This window comes from Pelodiscus sinensis, chromosome 1, assembly GCF_049634645.1.
Source record: "Pelodiscus sinensis isolate JC-2024 chromosome 1, ASM4963464v1, whole genome shotgun sequence".
Lineage (NCBI taxonomy): Eukaryota > Metazoa > Chordata > Testudines > Trionychidae > Pelodiscus > Pelodiscus sinensis.
Genome location: NC_134711.1, coordinates 183,843,026 through 183,861,070, shown reverse-complemented (window position 1 = coordinate 183,861,070; position 18,045 = coordinate 183,843,026). Strand labels below are relative to the sequence as shown.

Below are 18,045 nucleotides of genomic sequence, written 5' to 3'. Positions count from 1 at the left end.
CAGGTCCGGTTAAATAATTTAGCTGAATCTTTTCCTCCTTTGCCAAAAAGGCATTTGAGCAGACGTGCAATTCATAATGAAGGAAACTGAGTGTAGTTTGGATGGGTGGAAACAAGTTTTGTTTCTTTAGTTCTCTGAAAGAATGCAGTGAACATTTCCACTATAAAAATGTTCTAGAAACTCATCATACAGGATTGAGCCAGCTGGCGGCTGGCTGTTACCACTGCTTCACAACAACTGCTAAGTATAGTTGTAATCATAAGCAAATAATTCAATAATAAAGTTTTAGAAGTTTTAATATCAGAAGTCACTTAATGTTTAGAAAATGTGATCATTTCTGTTTAAGAAGGTATCACAGATTACAACTAAATAGACTTGTACATACACACTATAGTTCCAATCCTCCACACAGACCAAAATGCACTCTGTGCAAGTTGTGGGTGGAGGGAAAGGAAGGACGTGGCAGAGGTGGTCAAAAGCGGTAGTAAGCCACTATTGCAATAGTCCTAGCCTGGCCTAACAAGCCACAGGCCAGTCATCAGTAAAAGATAAAGCAGTGTGAAAGCTGCTCCTATGTCTGCTGCCAATGGCCCACAGATACCATTTCAGAAACTGGGAATCAGCTGGACACAAACATCTTGCCTCACAAGAGAACTTTAACAAAAAAATGTATGTTAATAAATATGAGCAGTGGATAGACCTTTTTTGTTTTTTTAACAGGGCAGAATATTCTTAAATTCACTCTCACTCACCTGAAGAGCTCTGTGTAGCTCTGAAGTTTTATTGGACCAACTTATGTTGGTCAGAGACAAAGTTATTACCTCACTCACTTTCTTTTGAATATCCAGGGACCAACACAGATATACAAAAACACTACAAACTCACTTACCTGGCAATTTCTTTTCTAATTGTTGCTGTTCTTCTTCCAACACTGGTTCTTCTGGCAACCTCTGGTCTACAGATACTGAGCTTATCACAGAGATGCCACTGCCAGAACGCACTCTTCTGACAATTAAAAATAGTTATAAACTGTGTAAGTCACTTATGACAAAAACATTTGACAATTATGGTCAAGGAAAGAGCTCAAGAAGCAAATAGATATAGGAGCAGAGTTTAATTAAAAGCATTGTGTATAAGAAGTTATGATTTGCTATCTGTAAGATTAACTTTCAAGTTCCTGAGACAAAATACATGTAAAAGTGCCATCTCACTGCAGTTTTGCCTTGGAAAAGGCAAATGGAAAAAGTAGACAGATTAAACATTCGGAAAACAAATTCTACTGGCCAAAAGCCAGAATTCATTACAATAGAAGTTCAGGGCAAGTTTTGAGTTCTCACACATCTTCTTGTGATGCAGGAAAAAAGGACAGGTAATAATGGGTTGCTGAATTACAAAAATAGATTTTAGTTCAAATTGCTTTAGTTCTCAGTTTGTTTTCCTAAAATTCACTTATTGACAAGAACTGTACTTTTAAAGTAACTTCTTGTGATGGTGAGTCTTCACTTTGCAGTAACCAATATTGCAAAACAAAAGGAAAGGTTCCAGTGAGAGTGTATTGCATACTGTTCGCGTAATACACAAATAATGGGATAAGTATCAACTTTTATCCAATGGCCATAAAACTGAGCAGAAAGATCAAAATAGGTTTCCCAAACAAAGCCAAGATTAAGCAGTATAGGAATGAAATCACATAACTTATAACCATTTTACCTAAATGAAGGTGGAATATATTCTGGAGGCAGTGCAGGTGGCAAAGGCTGGCCGGACATGGCCACATCAATTAAGTGCATAGCCAAAATAAACTCTTCTGCTGTAAGTTTTCCATCTTGATCAATATCTGAAAGATTCCTGTTCAATTAAAACATCCAAATAAATCAGTTTTAAAATTATTTTATAAACTCAAATGCTCTTAAGTAGCACTGGTTTCTATATTATCAATTCAAAAGTGGGTCATTTTTTCTTATTTCTATTGTTAGACAATTGACAATTTTCCCCCGTTTAAGTTTAAAATATCTTACGGCTGGGCTGAAATCAAATGTACCAACCCTCTTCTCCCAATTTATGATCTCTGCATCCACAGCTACTCTATGGTTTCTACTCCTTTAGGTCTAGAGTTGCTGGTGCACCTACTCACTACTAGGGATGTGAAAAATCATGTAATAGGCTAACCGTGTAACTACTGAAAACCTCAGCAGCTACACATGATACAAGCTTTGCAGTACAGGGAGTCCCTGCTATCAGTCACCCCAGTTTACATCCATTCAGCACTAAAGTTCCTAAAGTTGACACCTTTAGGAACTCACACATTACAAGTCCTCCTGTTCCCTGCTCTTCTGTTGTGCAAAAAAACAAAGAACAAACAACAGCAAAAACACACACACAAGAATTTGCACAAATGGAAGTCAGCTGTAGGAAAAAATTCCCCCTTTTAAGTTGTTTCGCTAGAAGTTCAAGTTTTTTGGATCGTATGTTGCACTTACAGTGAGGACGGCCTGCATAAAGCTAAGCTTTATACTGCAAAGCCTGAAGTGAAGCCTCTCCGGGAAAGCTGCAGCAGCGAAGCCCCGTCCCTGGGAGTGGAGCAGACAGTCCTGGGCCACTTGACTCCTGGGAAGGAGGCTTCGCTACTCTGCCGCAGTAAAGCCACCTCCTTGGGAGGCTTAGTGTAACTGACACAGTCGTTTATACCCTAACATCCTTACTCCGTTCCAGAGGCAAGATTGGCAGGTGAAATCTCTTGTTTTTCCAACAAATATCTACTGCACAGTGCAATGCCGGGAGAGTCAAACTGGACTAGTTTATGGTGGTTTGACACACAGGCTGTGTCTAGACTACATGCCTCTGTCGTCAGAGGCGTGTAGATTAGACACATAGGCAAAGTCAAATGAAGCCGCGATTTAAATGATCGCGGCTTCATTTAAATTTACATGGCTGCCGCGCTGAGCCGACAAACAGCTGACCAGCAGTTTGTCCACTCAGCGCGCTAGTCTGGACGCTCCCCTGCTGACATCAAAGCCCTTTGTCGACAGCCCCGTTATTTTTGTGGGATGAGGTTTACCGGGGCTGCCGACAAAGGGCTTTGATGTTGGCAGGGGAGCGTCCAGACTAGCGCGCTGAGTGGACAAACAGCTGGTCAGCTGTTTGTCGGCTCAGCGCGGCAGCCATGTAAATTTAAATGAAGCCGCGATCATTTAAATCGCGGCTTCATTTGACTTTGCCAAAACAACAAATCTACATGGCTCTGTCGACGGAGCCATGTAGTTTAGACATACCCATAGAGGCTGCTGCCATGTTCTTTAGAATTTATGTTTTCACTTTAAAAAAACCGTTAAGATCCATCACTGACAAATGCAAAGAAAACTTAAAATGTCCACCAAATATAAACCACGGCAATTACATCTGACGATGCCCTAAACCAATTCTGACATGCGTACAATGTCTTTATTGAGATTAAAGAGTCAAATTTTCATCTTTAGACTTTAGAGTTAAGTGTTAGATTCATTAGTTATTTGACTGCTAATTCAAAGCACACAGGGAAGCCTCATATTGCCAAAAATCTTTGAGAACAGAGCGTTTTGAACATCTCAAGTGTATAATGATTTATTTGAGGGCAGAATTTGGAAGACTACTAATCTGTTACATCCTCACCACCAACCCATACCATCAGTGATCCATATCTGTGCTAGGGATGTAAAATGATGTTTCAGTAGTAATCTAGTATCAGAGGGGTAGCTGTGTTAGTCTGAATCTGCAAAAATGACAAGGAGTCCTGTGGCACCTTAAAGGCTAACAGATTTATTAAAGCATAAACTTTTGTGGGCAAAGACCCAATTCATCAGATGCATCACTAGTAGTAATCTAGTTAACCAATTAAATGTTGCAGATCAGGGCTGCTACGGCCAGGCCGGAGTGCTCATGCCTGCAGCACGCTCAGGTCAGGCCTATAGCAGATAAGGGCTGCTCCAGCCCACACTAAGTAACCATCAATGGCGAGCTTCACCTGTTAAGGGTGAGACTTACCAATTAACCTTTCACATCTCTAGTCTGTGCCACTGATCTCTTTGGTGCAGCCATTCCCAATATGGGCTCACAAATCATGCCTCCTGCACGCAGTTATTTTATTTCCCAAGGACAAGCCTCAGGGAAGTAAGCAAGAACCACTCTATGAGAGATGTCAAATGTCTCCTCTCATCTATCGGTGCTCCTCTATAGGTGCAGCAGGACCTCCTGTGCTTGGTGCTCTCCTAGGTACCTCCTGTGCCTGGGATCAGAGATCATCAGCGACGCCGTTGAACCACACATGTACACCTCCCCATCTTGTGCTGTGAGTGGAACACTTATATTTCAGTGTGATCCAACCATCCCCAAATTGTGTGTCTGCCACAAAGCTCATCTTTCAGCTCTGAAGCACAGGGGGAGGAGGGCGGCTGTGGAGCATACAAAAGCAGAGCCGGTCCAAGGTACGGGCCCGGGGGGCCCCATGTGGGGCTGCCAGGACAGGCGGGGGCAGCACTGTGCATGCGCTGCACGCCCGGGGGCAGGGCCACACTCCCAGGGCCCGGGACGCACGAATGGCTCACGTCAGCCCTCTCCAAAAGGACACACATCTTGAAGAACCTCAGTTACTGCACAAGGCTGAGTCACCTTTTCTTCTTCAAGTGATGTTCCTAGGGGTAGCTCCATTGTAGGGCATTATCAAGCAGTCAGTGCCCACAGTTGGAAAGCTGGGGCTTCAGAGTGGCAAGTACTGTGGCTCACAGGACAGTGTGTCAAATAGATCATCTGAGGTGGCGTCCTGAGGAATGGTGTAGTGACAGCTACAAAGTGTCCTCTGATGCCCATGTGGCTGCTTTGCAAATGTCAGCAATCAGGACATTAAGGCAGGCAACTGAGTGGAGAGCAAGAGAGTGGAATGTGCTCTAATTCCAGAGAGAGGTTGTTGATTGTAAAGTTGGATGGACAGATGAATACACTGTGAGATCCACTTGGAAAAGCATTGCTTAGAAATGACTATGCCTGTTGGTCTCTTGGCTACTGGAAGGAGTAAGTATGGCAATTTCCTGAAAAGTTTAGTTCTGTACAAGCAGAAAGCTAATGCTCCTCTAATATCCATGGTGTACAACATTGCTTCCTGGTGGTTGTTGTGTGGAGGGATGTTAAAAAAGGGGTACAGGCAGTCCCCAGGTTACGTACAAGATAGGGACTGTAGGTTTGTTCTTAAGTTGAATCTGTATGTAAGTCGGAACTGGCATCCAGATTCAGCTGCTGCTGAAACTGACCGCCAGTTCTGACTTACATACAGATTCAACTTAAGAACCCCAAGCGTCCCCAAGTCAGCTGCTGCTGAAACTGATCAGCGGCTGATTCCAGGAAGCCTGGGGCAGAGCAACTCTGCCTCGAGCTTCCTGTAGTCAGTGCTGGTCAGTTTCAGCAGCGGCTGACTTGGGGACACCTGGGGCAGAGCAGCTGGGTCCTCGGCGCTACTGGACCAACCCAGCAGCACCCCAGCTGCTCTGCCCCAGGCGTCCTGATTCAGCCACTGCTGAAACTGACCAGCAGCGGCTGAATCAGGACCTGGGGCAGAGCAGCTGGGGTGCTGCCGGGTTGGTCCAGTAGTGCCCAGAGCGGCGCTGCAGGACCAATCGGCAGCGCCCCAGCTGCTCTGCCCCAGGGTCCACAACAAAAGCCTGGTCTGCTGGGGGGGGGGGGGGGAGGGCACACTAGCTGCGCCCCTCCCCCCCCCCCCCAGCAGACCAGCGACACAGGGAGCAGAGCCGCAGCGGCAGCGGGGTGCCGCGCCTCTGAGGCTTTGCTCTGGCAAAGTCTCAGAGGCGCAGGACCCCGCCGCGGCTGCGGCTTCAGTCCCGGTGCCCCTGGTCTGCTGAGGACCGTCTCCAGCAGACCTGGGGCACCGGGACTGAAGCCGCAGCAGCGGTGGGTTCCCGCGCTTCTGAGGCTTTGCCAGAGCAAAGCCTCAGAAGCGCGGGAACCCGCCGCTACTGCGGCTTCGCTCCCAGTGCCTGTGGTCTGCTGGGGACCGTCTCCAGCAGACCAGGGGCACCGGGAGCAGCTTACGAACGGGGCTCTCTCGCCCCAAAGCTCGCAGGCAGCAATCCGCCACCTCGACCTCCGGGGCGAGAAAGCCCCGTTTGTAAGTGCGGATCCGCGTAAGTCGGGGACTGCCTGTAAATGTGTAACCATGTAACTGCTGAAAGTTTCAGTGGTTACACAGTTACACGCCCCCACAGCATGGGACAACAGTCGATTCTTGGCATACACCAGTGGCGCACATCAGCTGCTGCCCACCAGCCCTGCTCCCAGGGAGCCAGCTGCTGCTCCATACTGCTGCCTCCAGTAGAGAGGCAGCAGCGCAGGGTGGCAGCAGCATGGGGCAGCAGCCAGCTACCCACCCAGGAGCAGGGCAGGAGCCTGCATAAACCTATTAACGGTAACCAAGAAGCTCAGGCTTATTGGTTAACTCAGGGCGACTCAACTTTGGAAGCCCTAGGGGCCACAAGGATACTCACAGCACATGCTGAGAGCCGCAACTTAAGTGTGGTTGCATATATACATGCAAATATATATGCAAATAGCTTCTTTCACACTGACGGGAATGAATACACAGATTAAGGCAAGACTACACAACACACAGGCCCCATCTGCTGATATTAATAAAATGCAATAGTTACCGGATTTCCACCCATATGACAGCACTTTTAATGATCTAGTCCGGGAATTTAACTACTAAACTGCATATCAACAGAAGACCATTATATTGACTTGCTAATGTGGAATGTGTTCCCAGTGGAGGCCATATTCAAAAAGATCCTACCCATAGGCCATGTGTTGATCCCCGCATAAACCCAAACTGCACCATGGGCCGCAAACAAATGGGTAGTGGGCCGCATGTTGAGCAGCCCTGGGTTAATCGATAAAATGATTATATTTTTACATCCCTACTGTGTGGCTCTCGAAAGAAGCACATAAGGTGAATAGGTTGGTTTAAATGGAAAGAGAATTGGTACATGGGGTCAAAATGTTCCATGTGGGCATAGCATAACCTTGTCTGGATGAAAAATTGTGTGTGCTGGGTATGCTTCAAATTTCAATAAGCAACCAGGCGGAGGAGACAGCAACAAAAAATACTGTTTTCATCGATAAATGAACATAGGAGCACAGTGTCACTGGTTCAAATGGCAGTCTAGTTACAGGATATAGGATGAGACCATGGTTCCAAGCCAGGCTTGGATCCCATTTGTGTGGGTAAAGATTTTGGAGGACTTTCCCAAATTGTTTCATGAGTGGGTGGGTGAGAATGGCACAAGATGGGGTGATGTGCATGTACAGTCTGTTAGCACTGCTAATGAAGATCTCCAATCCCGCGTACAGAGGGTGCTGCCACACCTACATTAGAATAAATAATGAAGTTATGCTTGGAATTTCTCAAATGTGTCATCTGTTTCCGTCTACCCACCCCTAGCCATCAACACATCCTGCAAAAGTGAAGGCCTGGCACCAAGGATACGTGTGTGGCCAGTGATCTTCTGGATTATTTGGTTGCCATTGTTTCTTATAGCAACTTTTTTAGGAGACAAAAGAGAAAAGGCTACTGTTAGTCCTAAGTAACATGGAGGGTTTGACTCAAGAAGCAAGTGTGATAAAGCTAGTATGCAGAAGTGTCTATATAGATAACGTCCTCGCACAGGGAAAACCATAACATGTGGTAGCTGTGCAAAACTCAATTTCAAGCAGATTTAAGATGAAAGGGAGTTCATTACAAATAGCCAGCAGAAAATAATCAGTTATAATACATGCAAGTGGCACCCAAGAACATTTAAAAGTCACAGTAGGTGAACTTGAACAAAGAACCAAAAGAAGCGGAGAAGCAAACAGAAAAAAAGCCACTATTGCAATTACACTGCAAGGTAACAAGAATTTATCCAGATTGAAGGAGAAGTGAGAGGCCTCAAAGGCAGTCTACTTTGACAGATAAGAAGAATGCTGATGAAAAAAAACAAGACAATCCCTTAAAGCCCATCAAAGAGAATCATGAGTTAATGCTTCTGCCAGGCCACAACATGAGATAAAGGTCAATTTTAGAGTTAGTTTTCCTTTTTACACACTTAAAAAATAATTTTTTGCATTATATACCAGGGTATAATTTTGCCTCAGCGAAGAGAAACAAAGTAGCTTCTCAAAGAATTAAAAAACACTACATATTGTTTCTAACCACACAGAAGAAGAGAAATACTATAGGTATCTAATGTAAAATCAACGTGGAGAGTTTCTTTTATGAACCATTTCTTACATTTTGTAAAAAGTAGCGGACATCAGAAAAATGCAGTGGCAACTAACTTTTTTATAAGGCCATTTATTAAATAATAATGTTGATGTGTACAAATATGCAGTTTAATGTATACTTTGAATAAAGCAAATAACAAAATTCAACAAGTTAGCAGTTGGGTTGGAATGAGTGAAAAGAAAGGATATGATCCAGAGTGATCATAAGTAAAGTTTCTGATTTGAGAAAAGTTAAAAGAACCATCTTTACCATATTGTAGCCAACTGAGCCTGTGGTAAACTTGATTGCATAAGGATAGTTCTTGCTTGTGGACCTAACAAATTAAAAAAGGGTTAAGAAATAATCAAACATTCATTCTCAGAACAGAGCTCAGTTTTCAGAGTCTGACCTGGAAGATATCAGACTGAACTACTACTACTGCTCAGAAAAAATTGTTACGGTGCACAAGAGGTATGTTATTTTAAAAGAATATCTAAGGGTATGTCTACACTGCAACATTATTTTGAAATAACTAACGTTATTCCAAAATAACTTAGTCTGTGTCTACACAGCAGTCAGTTATTTCGAAATAGTATCAAAATACTGTCAAGCTGGAGGACTTCTTACTCCAACACCTGTAACCCTCATTGTATGAGGAATAAGGGAAGTCGGAGGAAGAGTGCTCTATTTTGAAATAAGAGCTCTGTAGATGCTCCCTATTTCAAAATAAGCTACTCAATTGACATAGCTCAATGTGAGTAGTTTATTTTGAGCTAAGCCCTGCTGTGTAGATACACCCCAAGATTAAGGAACACTGAAATGATTAGTAATCTCACATTTGATGTATCCTTACCCATGGCAGTGCTCTTTCGAAAAAAGGCGCTTTGTAATGCAAACTGTGCTTTTTTGAAAGAGAGCATCCACACTGCCTGGCTGCTCTCTTTTGAAAAAGTGGCTTGCTTTTTTGAAAGTACTGATTGTAGTCTAGACGCTCTTTCAAAAGAGCCTTGCAGTCTACATGTAGCCTGAGTGTGTGGTCTGAAGAGAAAGCTCTTTGTTGATAGCTTACCAGCCAAGTGAAAGTATTAATCATTTTTCAGCACTGTCACCCAGCAAGCCTCCTCAGCTGCTTCGTAAGTTGTCAACAAGTAGTAAGGGGAAGAAGAACTACCTCATAATTATGAGATGCATTTCCTCTTTGGGTGGTCATTGGGGATCAGGAGCTCTGTCCAACTGGACCAGGAGGATAAGTTTTTAAAAAAAAGAAAATTAAATTCTGAGGATTGGCTCTCAGAGTTTAAGATCAGAAAGGATCACCCTTACAACAGAACAATGTGAAAGCAGAAGTGAGGGAAAGAAAAATAATTAGCAAGAAGTTAAGGGAAGTCACAGGTGCCTGTACCTCTCATCCTGTACAAAGGGCTTTGGACCTCCCTTCCCTGCCCTGGCCCACTTTACGAAGAGCCTGTCTACACATGGAAGTTAACATGCAGCAAACTATGACGTGACTTTACAGCACACTAGATGCTCTGCATTAAAGAGCATGAACAAGAACACTTTTAGTGTGTAGCATGTCTGCTTCAAATTCATGCACAGTAGCTAGTGTGCCATAAATTCACATCCTACTTTGCCCCATGCTAACTTCCCTATGTAGACAAGCCCTTAGTAGCAACCACTTACAGTTAATCTGGGGTATGTCTACACTACAGTGCTAATTCGAACTAACTTAGTTCGAATTAGTTAATTCGAACTAAGCTAATTCCAACTAATGCATCCAGACTAAAAAACTAGTTCGAATTAGCGTTTTGCTAATTCGAACTAGCATGTCCACATTAAGTGGACCCTGAACCGGGGTTAAGGATGGCCGGAAGCAGTGCCGGCAAGGAATCAGATGAGGACTTAGAGCGTGGAGCTGCTGTCTCAGGCTAGCCGAGGGCTGTGCTTAAAGGGACCCGACCCCCACCCCAGACAGACAGTTCTCAGGGGTGCCCCGCTTGCAAAGCAGTCCTGGCTTGGAGTGCCGTGAGTGCCCACACTGGGCACCATATCACAGCACTCGGCCATCAGCCCGGCTGCACTTGCCGCAGGCTGCCATCTGGGGAGAGGGGGCAATTGGGGGGCTGCAGGAGAGCATCCACCCCCAGAAGCCCGCAGAGCCAGCCCAGTCCTCCCCATCGGGGGCTCATACCCTATTCCTTCCTCACCTCCTTCCACTTACCCTTCCCTAGCCCCCCTTCCTGATTTACAAAATAAAGAAAACGTGTGGTCAAAAATAGAAACTCTCTTTATTGAACAAAACTCGGGGAGACTGGGAAAAGGAGGGGGAGAGGGGAGGGCAACTAAAATGATCAGAGGTTTGGAACAGGTCCCATATGAAGAGAGGCTAAAGAGACTGGGACTTTTCAGTTTAGAAAAGAGGAGACTGAGGGGGGATAGGATAGAGGTCTATAAAAGCATGAGTGGGGTGGAGAGGGTGTATCAAGAAAAGTTCTCCATTAGTTCCCATAATAGAAGGACTAGAGGACACCAAAGGAAAGGAATGGGTAACAGGCTTCAAACTAGTAACAGAAAGTTGTTCTTCACAAAGCAAAGAGTCAACCTGTGGAACTCCTTGCTGCAGAAGGCTACAACTAGAACAGAGTTTAAAGAGAAGTGAGATAAAGTGATGGAGGTTGGGTCCATGGAGTGGTATTAGCCAGGGGGTAGGAGTGGTGTCCCTGCCCAAAGTTTGTGGAAGGCTGGAGAGGGATGGCACGAGACAAATGGCTTGGTCACTGTCTTCGCTCCATCCCCTCCAGGGTCCCTAGGGTTGGCCGCTGTCAGCAGACAGGCTACTGGGCTAGATGGACCTTTGGTCTGACCCAGTACGGCCATTGTAAGCTCAGGGCTCAGGGTCGGGGGTCTCAGTGGACCACCTTGATTTTCATGCAAACCTGCTCCTGGGTGGCCAGGCTGGCAGCTCTCCTGCCCTAGACGGCCACTTTCCTGTGCCTAGTGCGGAGGTCGTGGACAAAGTCCACGATGTCCGCACTAGACAAGGTGGGTGCCCACCTCTTGCGGTCCCAGGCAAGCTCCCGGGAGCCACCAGCCTGGTCCCGGGAAGAGGAGGAGGGCTGGGGGGCATCGGGTGGCTGGCTCGAGCCATGCCAGGTGCAGGGTCTGCTAGCTGGGTGCTGGCAGGCTTGCACCTGGCACGGGCACCGTAGCCAGCCCGTGCCCCTTTAAGGGGTCCGGGGCTGGGAGGGGAGCAATAGAGTTTCCCTGGTGTTGGCCAGAGTGGCCACCAGGGGAAGCTGGGGAGGGCTAGCCTCCCACTAGTTCGAATTAAGGGGCTAGTAAGTTCGAACTAGGCTTAGTCCTCGTACAATGAGGTTTACCTAGTTCGAACTAAGCGCTCCGCTAGTTCGAATTAAGTTCGAACTAGCGGAGCGCTAGTGTAGCGCCTATCAAAGTTAATTTGAACTAACATCCGTTAGTTCGAATTAACTTTGTAGTGTAGACATACCCCTGTTTGCTCTCTGTTGTAATCAAAGGGAAAATGGAACAATAAGAATAAGAAAATAAGCATTTTAGCACCACATTAATAGACATAATTGTCAAAGATCAAATGGAAGCAAAAAAGAATCTAAAATAATAGCATAAAATTGTTCTAATACCTGTTAAGTGTCCACTCATTGTTTTGTCATGGCTATTGAACAGTTGTCTGTATTTCAGTCTTGATGACTGAGGAACAGCCCACTCTGCTACAGCAGGCACACTGAAATTAAGAGGAAAAAAAAAATCAAATACATTTAAATGTTTCAAGCTACAGGAAGACAGACCGAAGCTCAAGAGTTACATCTTAATTTTCTTTGAACAATTTCTCCCAACTCTTACTTCAAAAAGATTACACTCTATTGAAGTGGTAGCTGAGAACAGTTACCCACTTCAGCATTCTAAAAGCTTATTTCTTATTAGGCCAAATATTCATCCTTGTCATAGAGAGAGATATAAGTAGTCTATCCTTCTGAAAAAGCAAAACTAAGTGTTTTGGAAGATCCAAGATATGCAAAATCTTTGTTCAGTAGTATGGTTGGGAATTTTCCATGTAGTTGGTAGAAACAGAATTTCATCTTGTGCTAACTTTAACCAGCTGTCTTTTCAGCCAAGCAACCAACCAACCAGAGGCCAATTAGGAAAAACAAATAAAAATTTGCTGAAAAAAAACAATTGGAGCTAAGAAAATGCAAGCATTTTAAATAGGTCAGCTATTTGCAGCGACAGTTTCACTATGCAAGCATGCCAATGTATCTCAGTACTAAGAACTGGGGACCGCAGGTATAGGAATGAAATTCTAGTTCAGTCTTCAGCTCCATTTAACCCTTGGTGTTCTGTTAAGGCTGCCAAAAAATGCCAGTATGCAGTAAGATTTGGACTTGTACAATCCAATTTCTTTCATATAGGCCACTAAACAGATTGCGTAGCAATTACTTTCCCTACTGAGCTGAGAAGGACTGAAACCACTGAAGTCACAGTGACTCTCATTCCATTCTAAAATTGCCTGAGCCAGTCTATATCCTTTATTCTCCCCCTTTCCTCACACCGTATATTTATTTTAAATTAAAGTTGTTAAACTAGTAAGCTCCCTTTAATCTTAAAAAGCATATCCATATGTTGCACAGGAATATAAAACATCAATGTCTTAACTGTAAGTGAAAAAAGGTGATTTAAAAAGATTTTAAAATTACGATCACTGAAAAGCCACCATATTTGTGTACATTTGTCCCCCACAATCTATTCCCATTTATTCCCTGTAGTGAATGGCTGTGGTGACAGAGATGGAGCTGCTTGTTATGTAATAATCATAAAATTATTGTATTTTAGAATTCTTAGAACACTTTACATAAACCTGTTAGGGAAATTATTGTATAACAAGTTAGAAGACTTTCATGTATTGACCTTGCTTAATAAATGGCTCTGGGGAAAAAAAAAGTTTGAAAGCACTATAATTGTTCTAGATAAGTATCTATCAAACCAACACCGAACAGTCAAAATGGAGCACATGTCAATTATGAGGAGATATCAAGGGAGGATAGGCTGATACAAAGAGTAGATCTATGGAGGGAGTCTGAAGAAAATTGACATTGAGCATTAGAGAGGCAGTGATGTGTAGAGACAAATATATTGTTTTAACATCTGTTCAATAACACATTTTGGTTATAGGTAAATAATACTTTGGTAACCAGTGGGTAGACAGCCCTCTTAAAACACTTTCACTGTTCCCAGAGGGAACAGAATTGAAGGCATTGAAGATAAGGGTGTGTCTCAACTACAGGGTTTTGTCGACAAAAGTTGACTTTCGTCGACAAAACTATAATGTCGACAGAACTCAGCAGTTTTGTCGACAGCTGTAAACCTCATTCTATGAGGAATAATGCCTTTTGTCAACAGAGTTCTATCGACAGAAGATGTTATTGCACCTACACTGTCTTTTGAGTCTACACTGTTATGTCGACAAAGCGGCTTGCTTTGTCAACAGAACTGGATATAGTCTAGATGCTCTTTATCGACAGAAGCTTTGTCAACAGTATCTGTCGACAAAAACCTGTAGTCTAGACGTACCCTAAGTCTGCTGAGATGGGCAAACTCTGCAGCACAGGTCTAAAAGATTCAGGCTGGTAGGGCCCATGTTAGATTTCTAAGAATTAGGGCTATCAAACAATTTCAAAAATGAATTTTAATTAATTGCCATTTTAATTGCACTGTAAATACTATAACATCATTTTATCCAAAGATTTTTGGATGCCTTTAACATTTGCAAATATATTGATTTCAACTACAACATGGAATACAAAGTGTACAGTGGGCACTTTATATTATTACAAATATCTGCAACTTACAAATATAGATTCTTTCAACTACAATCAAAAATAAAACAAACTACACTCAGTCCTACTTCTTGTTCAGCCAATCATTAAGACAAACCAGTTTGTTTATATTTACAGGAAATAATGCTCACTTCTAATTTACAGAGTCACCTGAAAGTGAGAATAAGCATTGACATGGCACAGTTATATCTGGCATAGCAAGATATTTAAATGCCAGACATACTACACATTGGTACACTTCATGCTTTGGCCACCATGCCAGAAGACATGCTTCCATGCTGATGATGCTCATTAAAAAAATCTGTTAAAGTCATGACTGAATGACTTGGGGGAGAAATGTACGTAGTCTTCTCTGTGGTTTTACCTACATTCTGCCATAGTTTGTGTTATGGCAGACTCAGATGATGATCCAGCAAATGCTGTTTAAAGATATTTTAAATGTAGATTTGAAAAAAAACTCCAAGGTACAAATGAGAGATTTCTCAAAAGAGCTACTGCATTCAATCCAGGGTTTAAGAATCTTAAGTGCATTCTAAATTTTGGAAAGAATGAGATGTAGAATATGCAGTCAGAAATCTTAAAAGAGCAACACTCTTATTTGTAAACTACAGAACCCAAACCACCACCACCACCACAAAAAAAAAATCAACCTTCCGTTGATAGCATCTGACCTAGATGATAAAAAAAATGTACATAAATCAGTCTGCACTGCTTTGCATCATTATCAAGCAGAATGCATCATCAGCACTGTGGACTTGCAGGTGCTAAAGTTTTACATAGCTACATTTAAAAACAAAATAATGGAACAAAAACCCCTACATTTCTCACTTGTACTTTCATGATAGAGTGCATTAAGTATTTTATATATGGTTAATTGAAAATAATTGTTTTTTATCTTCTTTAACAGTGACAATCTATCTATTTCTATATTTTTAGTGAGTCTATTTGTGAGTCATCAAAATTGGTATGCAGTTTCCCCTTACCCTAACTTAAAGCACAGTGAGGGTTTGGTTATGCCACGAAAATAGGAAGTGCCTATAATGGCAGGGCAGAGTCCCTGGAGGCCAGTCCCCAGAGTCCTGTACAAGCTGAAGGCTGGGGGCGGGGGAGGGCGGCCAAGCTGGAGACCAGGCCCAGGTCCCGGAGCCCTATCTACTCCCCAATACCAGCTGCAGGCAGAGGGGACAGAGCTGGAAGACAAAACCCGCCCACAGAGCCTTCCCCAGACAATCTGGAGGTTGAGGCCGTCACAGCCCCAGCACAAGGAACTGTCACCAGATCAGCACCACTCTTGCCACCACCAGTGGCTCTGGTAAGCTACCTGCCAGGTCCTTGCCCTGAACTCTGCCTTGAGTCCTGCACCTCTCACCCCCTACCCTGAATCCTCCACCCCCTGCCCTCACTCTTGCATCCCTGCCCATTATCTCCCCCAAGCCCATCCTGACTTCTGCATCATCTACCCCCTGCCCTGAGCTCTTCTTCCACCAAGCCCTGTGCCCTGAGTCCCCCCCCACACCTGCTCCCAACTCCAGAACCCTCAACCCCCTGCATTGAGCCTCCCCAAAGCCAACCCCCTGCTCTCAGGTTCCCATAATTCCCAGTCCCTTGCCACTTCTATACCACCAACAACTTCTTTAAGCACCAAATACACCCAACCTCCCACCCTTACTCCTGTACCCCCCAGTCTCTGCTCTGACTCCTGCAAACCCCACTCCCTACTCTGACTACTGCACCATCCACCCCTAATCCAGAATTGCCCTACACCCAAACCCTGCCCTGAGTCCTCCACCTCCCAGGCTCCTGCCCTGACCTCTGCACCCCAACTCCATGCCCTCAGTCCCTGAATCCCAGTACTCATTTCTGCACCTGCCCCCCACACCTCCCAGCCCCTACCCTGATTCCTGACCCCCCACACACACACCCTGAGTTCCCCACCTACCTAACCGCCTGCCCTGCACAATCATTTAAATAAAGCATGTTTTTTTTAATTAAAAGGAAAATATACATTACTATAGTTAAGTACCCAAGCTATGCCAGAATAGTGATAGAAATGTAGCCGTGTTAGTCTGGGGTAGCTGAGGCAAAATGCAGGACAATGTAGCACTTTAAAGACTAACAAGATGGTTTATTAGATGATGAGCTTTCGTGGGCCAGACCCACTTCCTCAGATCAAATAGTGGAAGAAAATAGTCACAACCATATATACCAAAGGATACAATTAAAAAAATGAACACATATGAAAAGGACAAATCACATTTCAGAACAGGAGGGGGATGCGGGGGGGTGGGGGGGGGAGGAAGGAAGGTAAGTGTCTGTGAATTGACGGTATTAGAGGTGGGGAGAGTGGGATGTTTGTGAGTTAATGGTATTAGAGGTGATAATTGGGAAAGCTATCTTGATAATGTGTAAGATAGTTCAAGTGTTTGTTCAATCCTCTTTGGAGAGTGTCGAATTTTAACATGAATGACAGTTCAGAGGATTCCCTTTCAAGTGCAGATGTAAAAAGTCTTTGTAGCAGAATGCAGGTGGTTAAGTCATTGAGAGAGTGTCCTTTCTGGTTAAAATGGCAAGAAACTGTTTTTTCTTTGTGATCTTGTCTGATATCTGTTTTGTGGGCATTAATCCTTTGGCGAAGTGTCTGAGATGTTTGTCCAATGTACATAGACGGACACTTTCGGCACATGATAGCATAGATTATATTTCTGGATGCACAGGAATGTGTGTTCTTGATCTTATAACTCACTTGGTTAGGTCCAATAATGGTATCAGCAGAATAAATATGTGGACAAAGCTGGCAACGGGGTTTGTTGCAAGGGAAGGTACCAGGGTTGGTATTATTGTGGTATGTCCTGTGGTTGTTGGTAAGAATCATCTTGAGGTTAGGTGGTTGTCTATAGGAGACTATGGGTCTGTCTCCCAGAGCCTCTTGGAGTATGGTATCCTGTTCCAGTATAGGCTGTAGTATATCCTGTTCCAGTATAGGCAGTATAGGCACTATACTCCTGTTCTGAAATGTGATTTGTCCTTTTCACATGTGTTCATTTTTTTAATTGTATCCTTTGGTATATATGGTTGTGACTATTTTCTTCCACTATTTGATCTGAGGAAGTGGGTCTGGCCCACGAAAGCTCATCATCTAATAAACCATCTTGTTAGTCTTTAAAGTGCTACATTGTCCTGCATTTTGCTCAAGCTATGCCAGGTACATCTGCTAGTATAATATGAAGTGAACACAGTATGAATATACTGTACACTTTATATTGTGTTGTAATTGAAATCAATGCATTTGAAAATGTAGAAAAAAAATCCACAAATTAATTTTTTATATATATATTTTAGCGACTTTTGCGTCTGTCTGCGAGTCCAACCATCTGTCTGTGAGTGTTTGTTCAAGAACTCGTCCTAAATTTGGTAGGCAGCTTCCTCTTCTCCTGACTCAAAGCAAGGTAAGACTTTGGCAGTGTCAAGAAAGAGAGAGATGCCTGGAATTCGATGCCCCAAACCTTGAAGGGCCAGGGCAACACTGGGTAAGTCTTCTACCATTTATAATATATTTAAATTGGTATTCTATTGTTTAAACAGGGTGATTAAAATTGTAATCACAATTTTTTAATTGAGTTAATTTGTTTTGAGTTAATCTTTTGACTTAACTGCAGTTAACTGACAGCCTTAATACAAATATATTTCCATCAAATACAAATTCATCAAAACCAAAATTGCAGAATAGTTCACATCAGAATAATTAACTAACAGCCTAATGGTTAGGGCAAGGGTTCTCAAACTTTGTGATACCACGACGCCCCCCCAAATCACTGCAACCCCCCGTTAAGTTGCTTGGGACCCACAGTTTGAGAAACTCAGGATTAGGGTATTCTGTTTGACTCAGAGCATGGATAT

At 43.6% G+C, this 18,045-nt stretch overlaps 1 protein-coding gene across 6 annotated transcripts in view; it reads right to left on the bottom strand.

Annotated features, from left to right (window-relative positions):
• The window catches only part of ITSN1 (intersectin 1), a 194,762-nt gene that overhangs the window by 105,139 nt on the left and 71,578 nt on the right, over positions 1-18,045 (bottom strand). For 5 of the 6 annotated variants that reach the window (XM_075911141.1, XM_075911179.1, XM_075911188.1 and 2 more), the window contains 4 exons: positions 11,938-12,038; positions 8,552-8,615; positions 1,711-1,848; positions 890-1,005 (listed from right to left, as the gene is read on the bottom strand). In XM_075911141.1, the coding sequence (XP_075767256.1) occupies positions 890-1,005; positions 1,711-1,848; positions 8,552-8,615; positions 11,938-12,038 (419 nt within the window). The remainder of the gene's footprint in view (positions 1-889; positions 1,006-1,710; positions 1,849-8,551; positions 8,616-11,937; positions 12,039-18,045) is intronic. The other variant, XM_075911169.1, reaches the window with a different exon arrangement.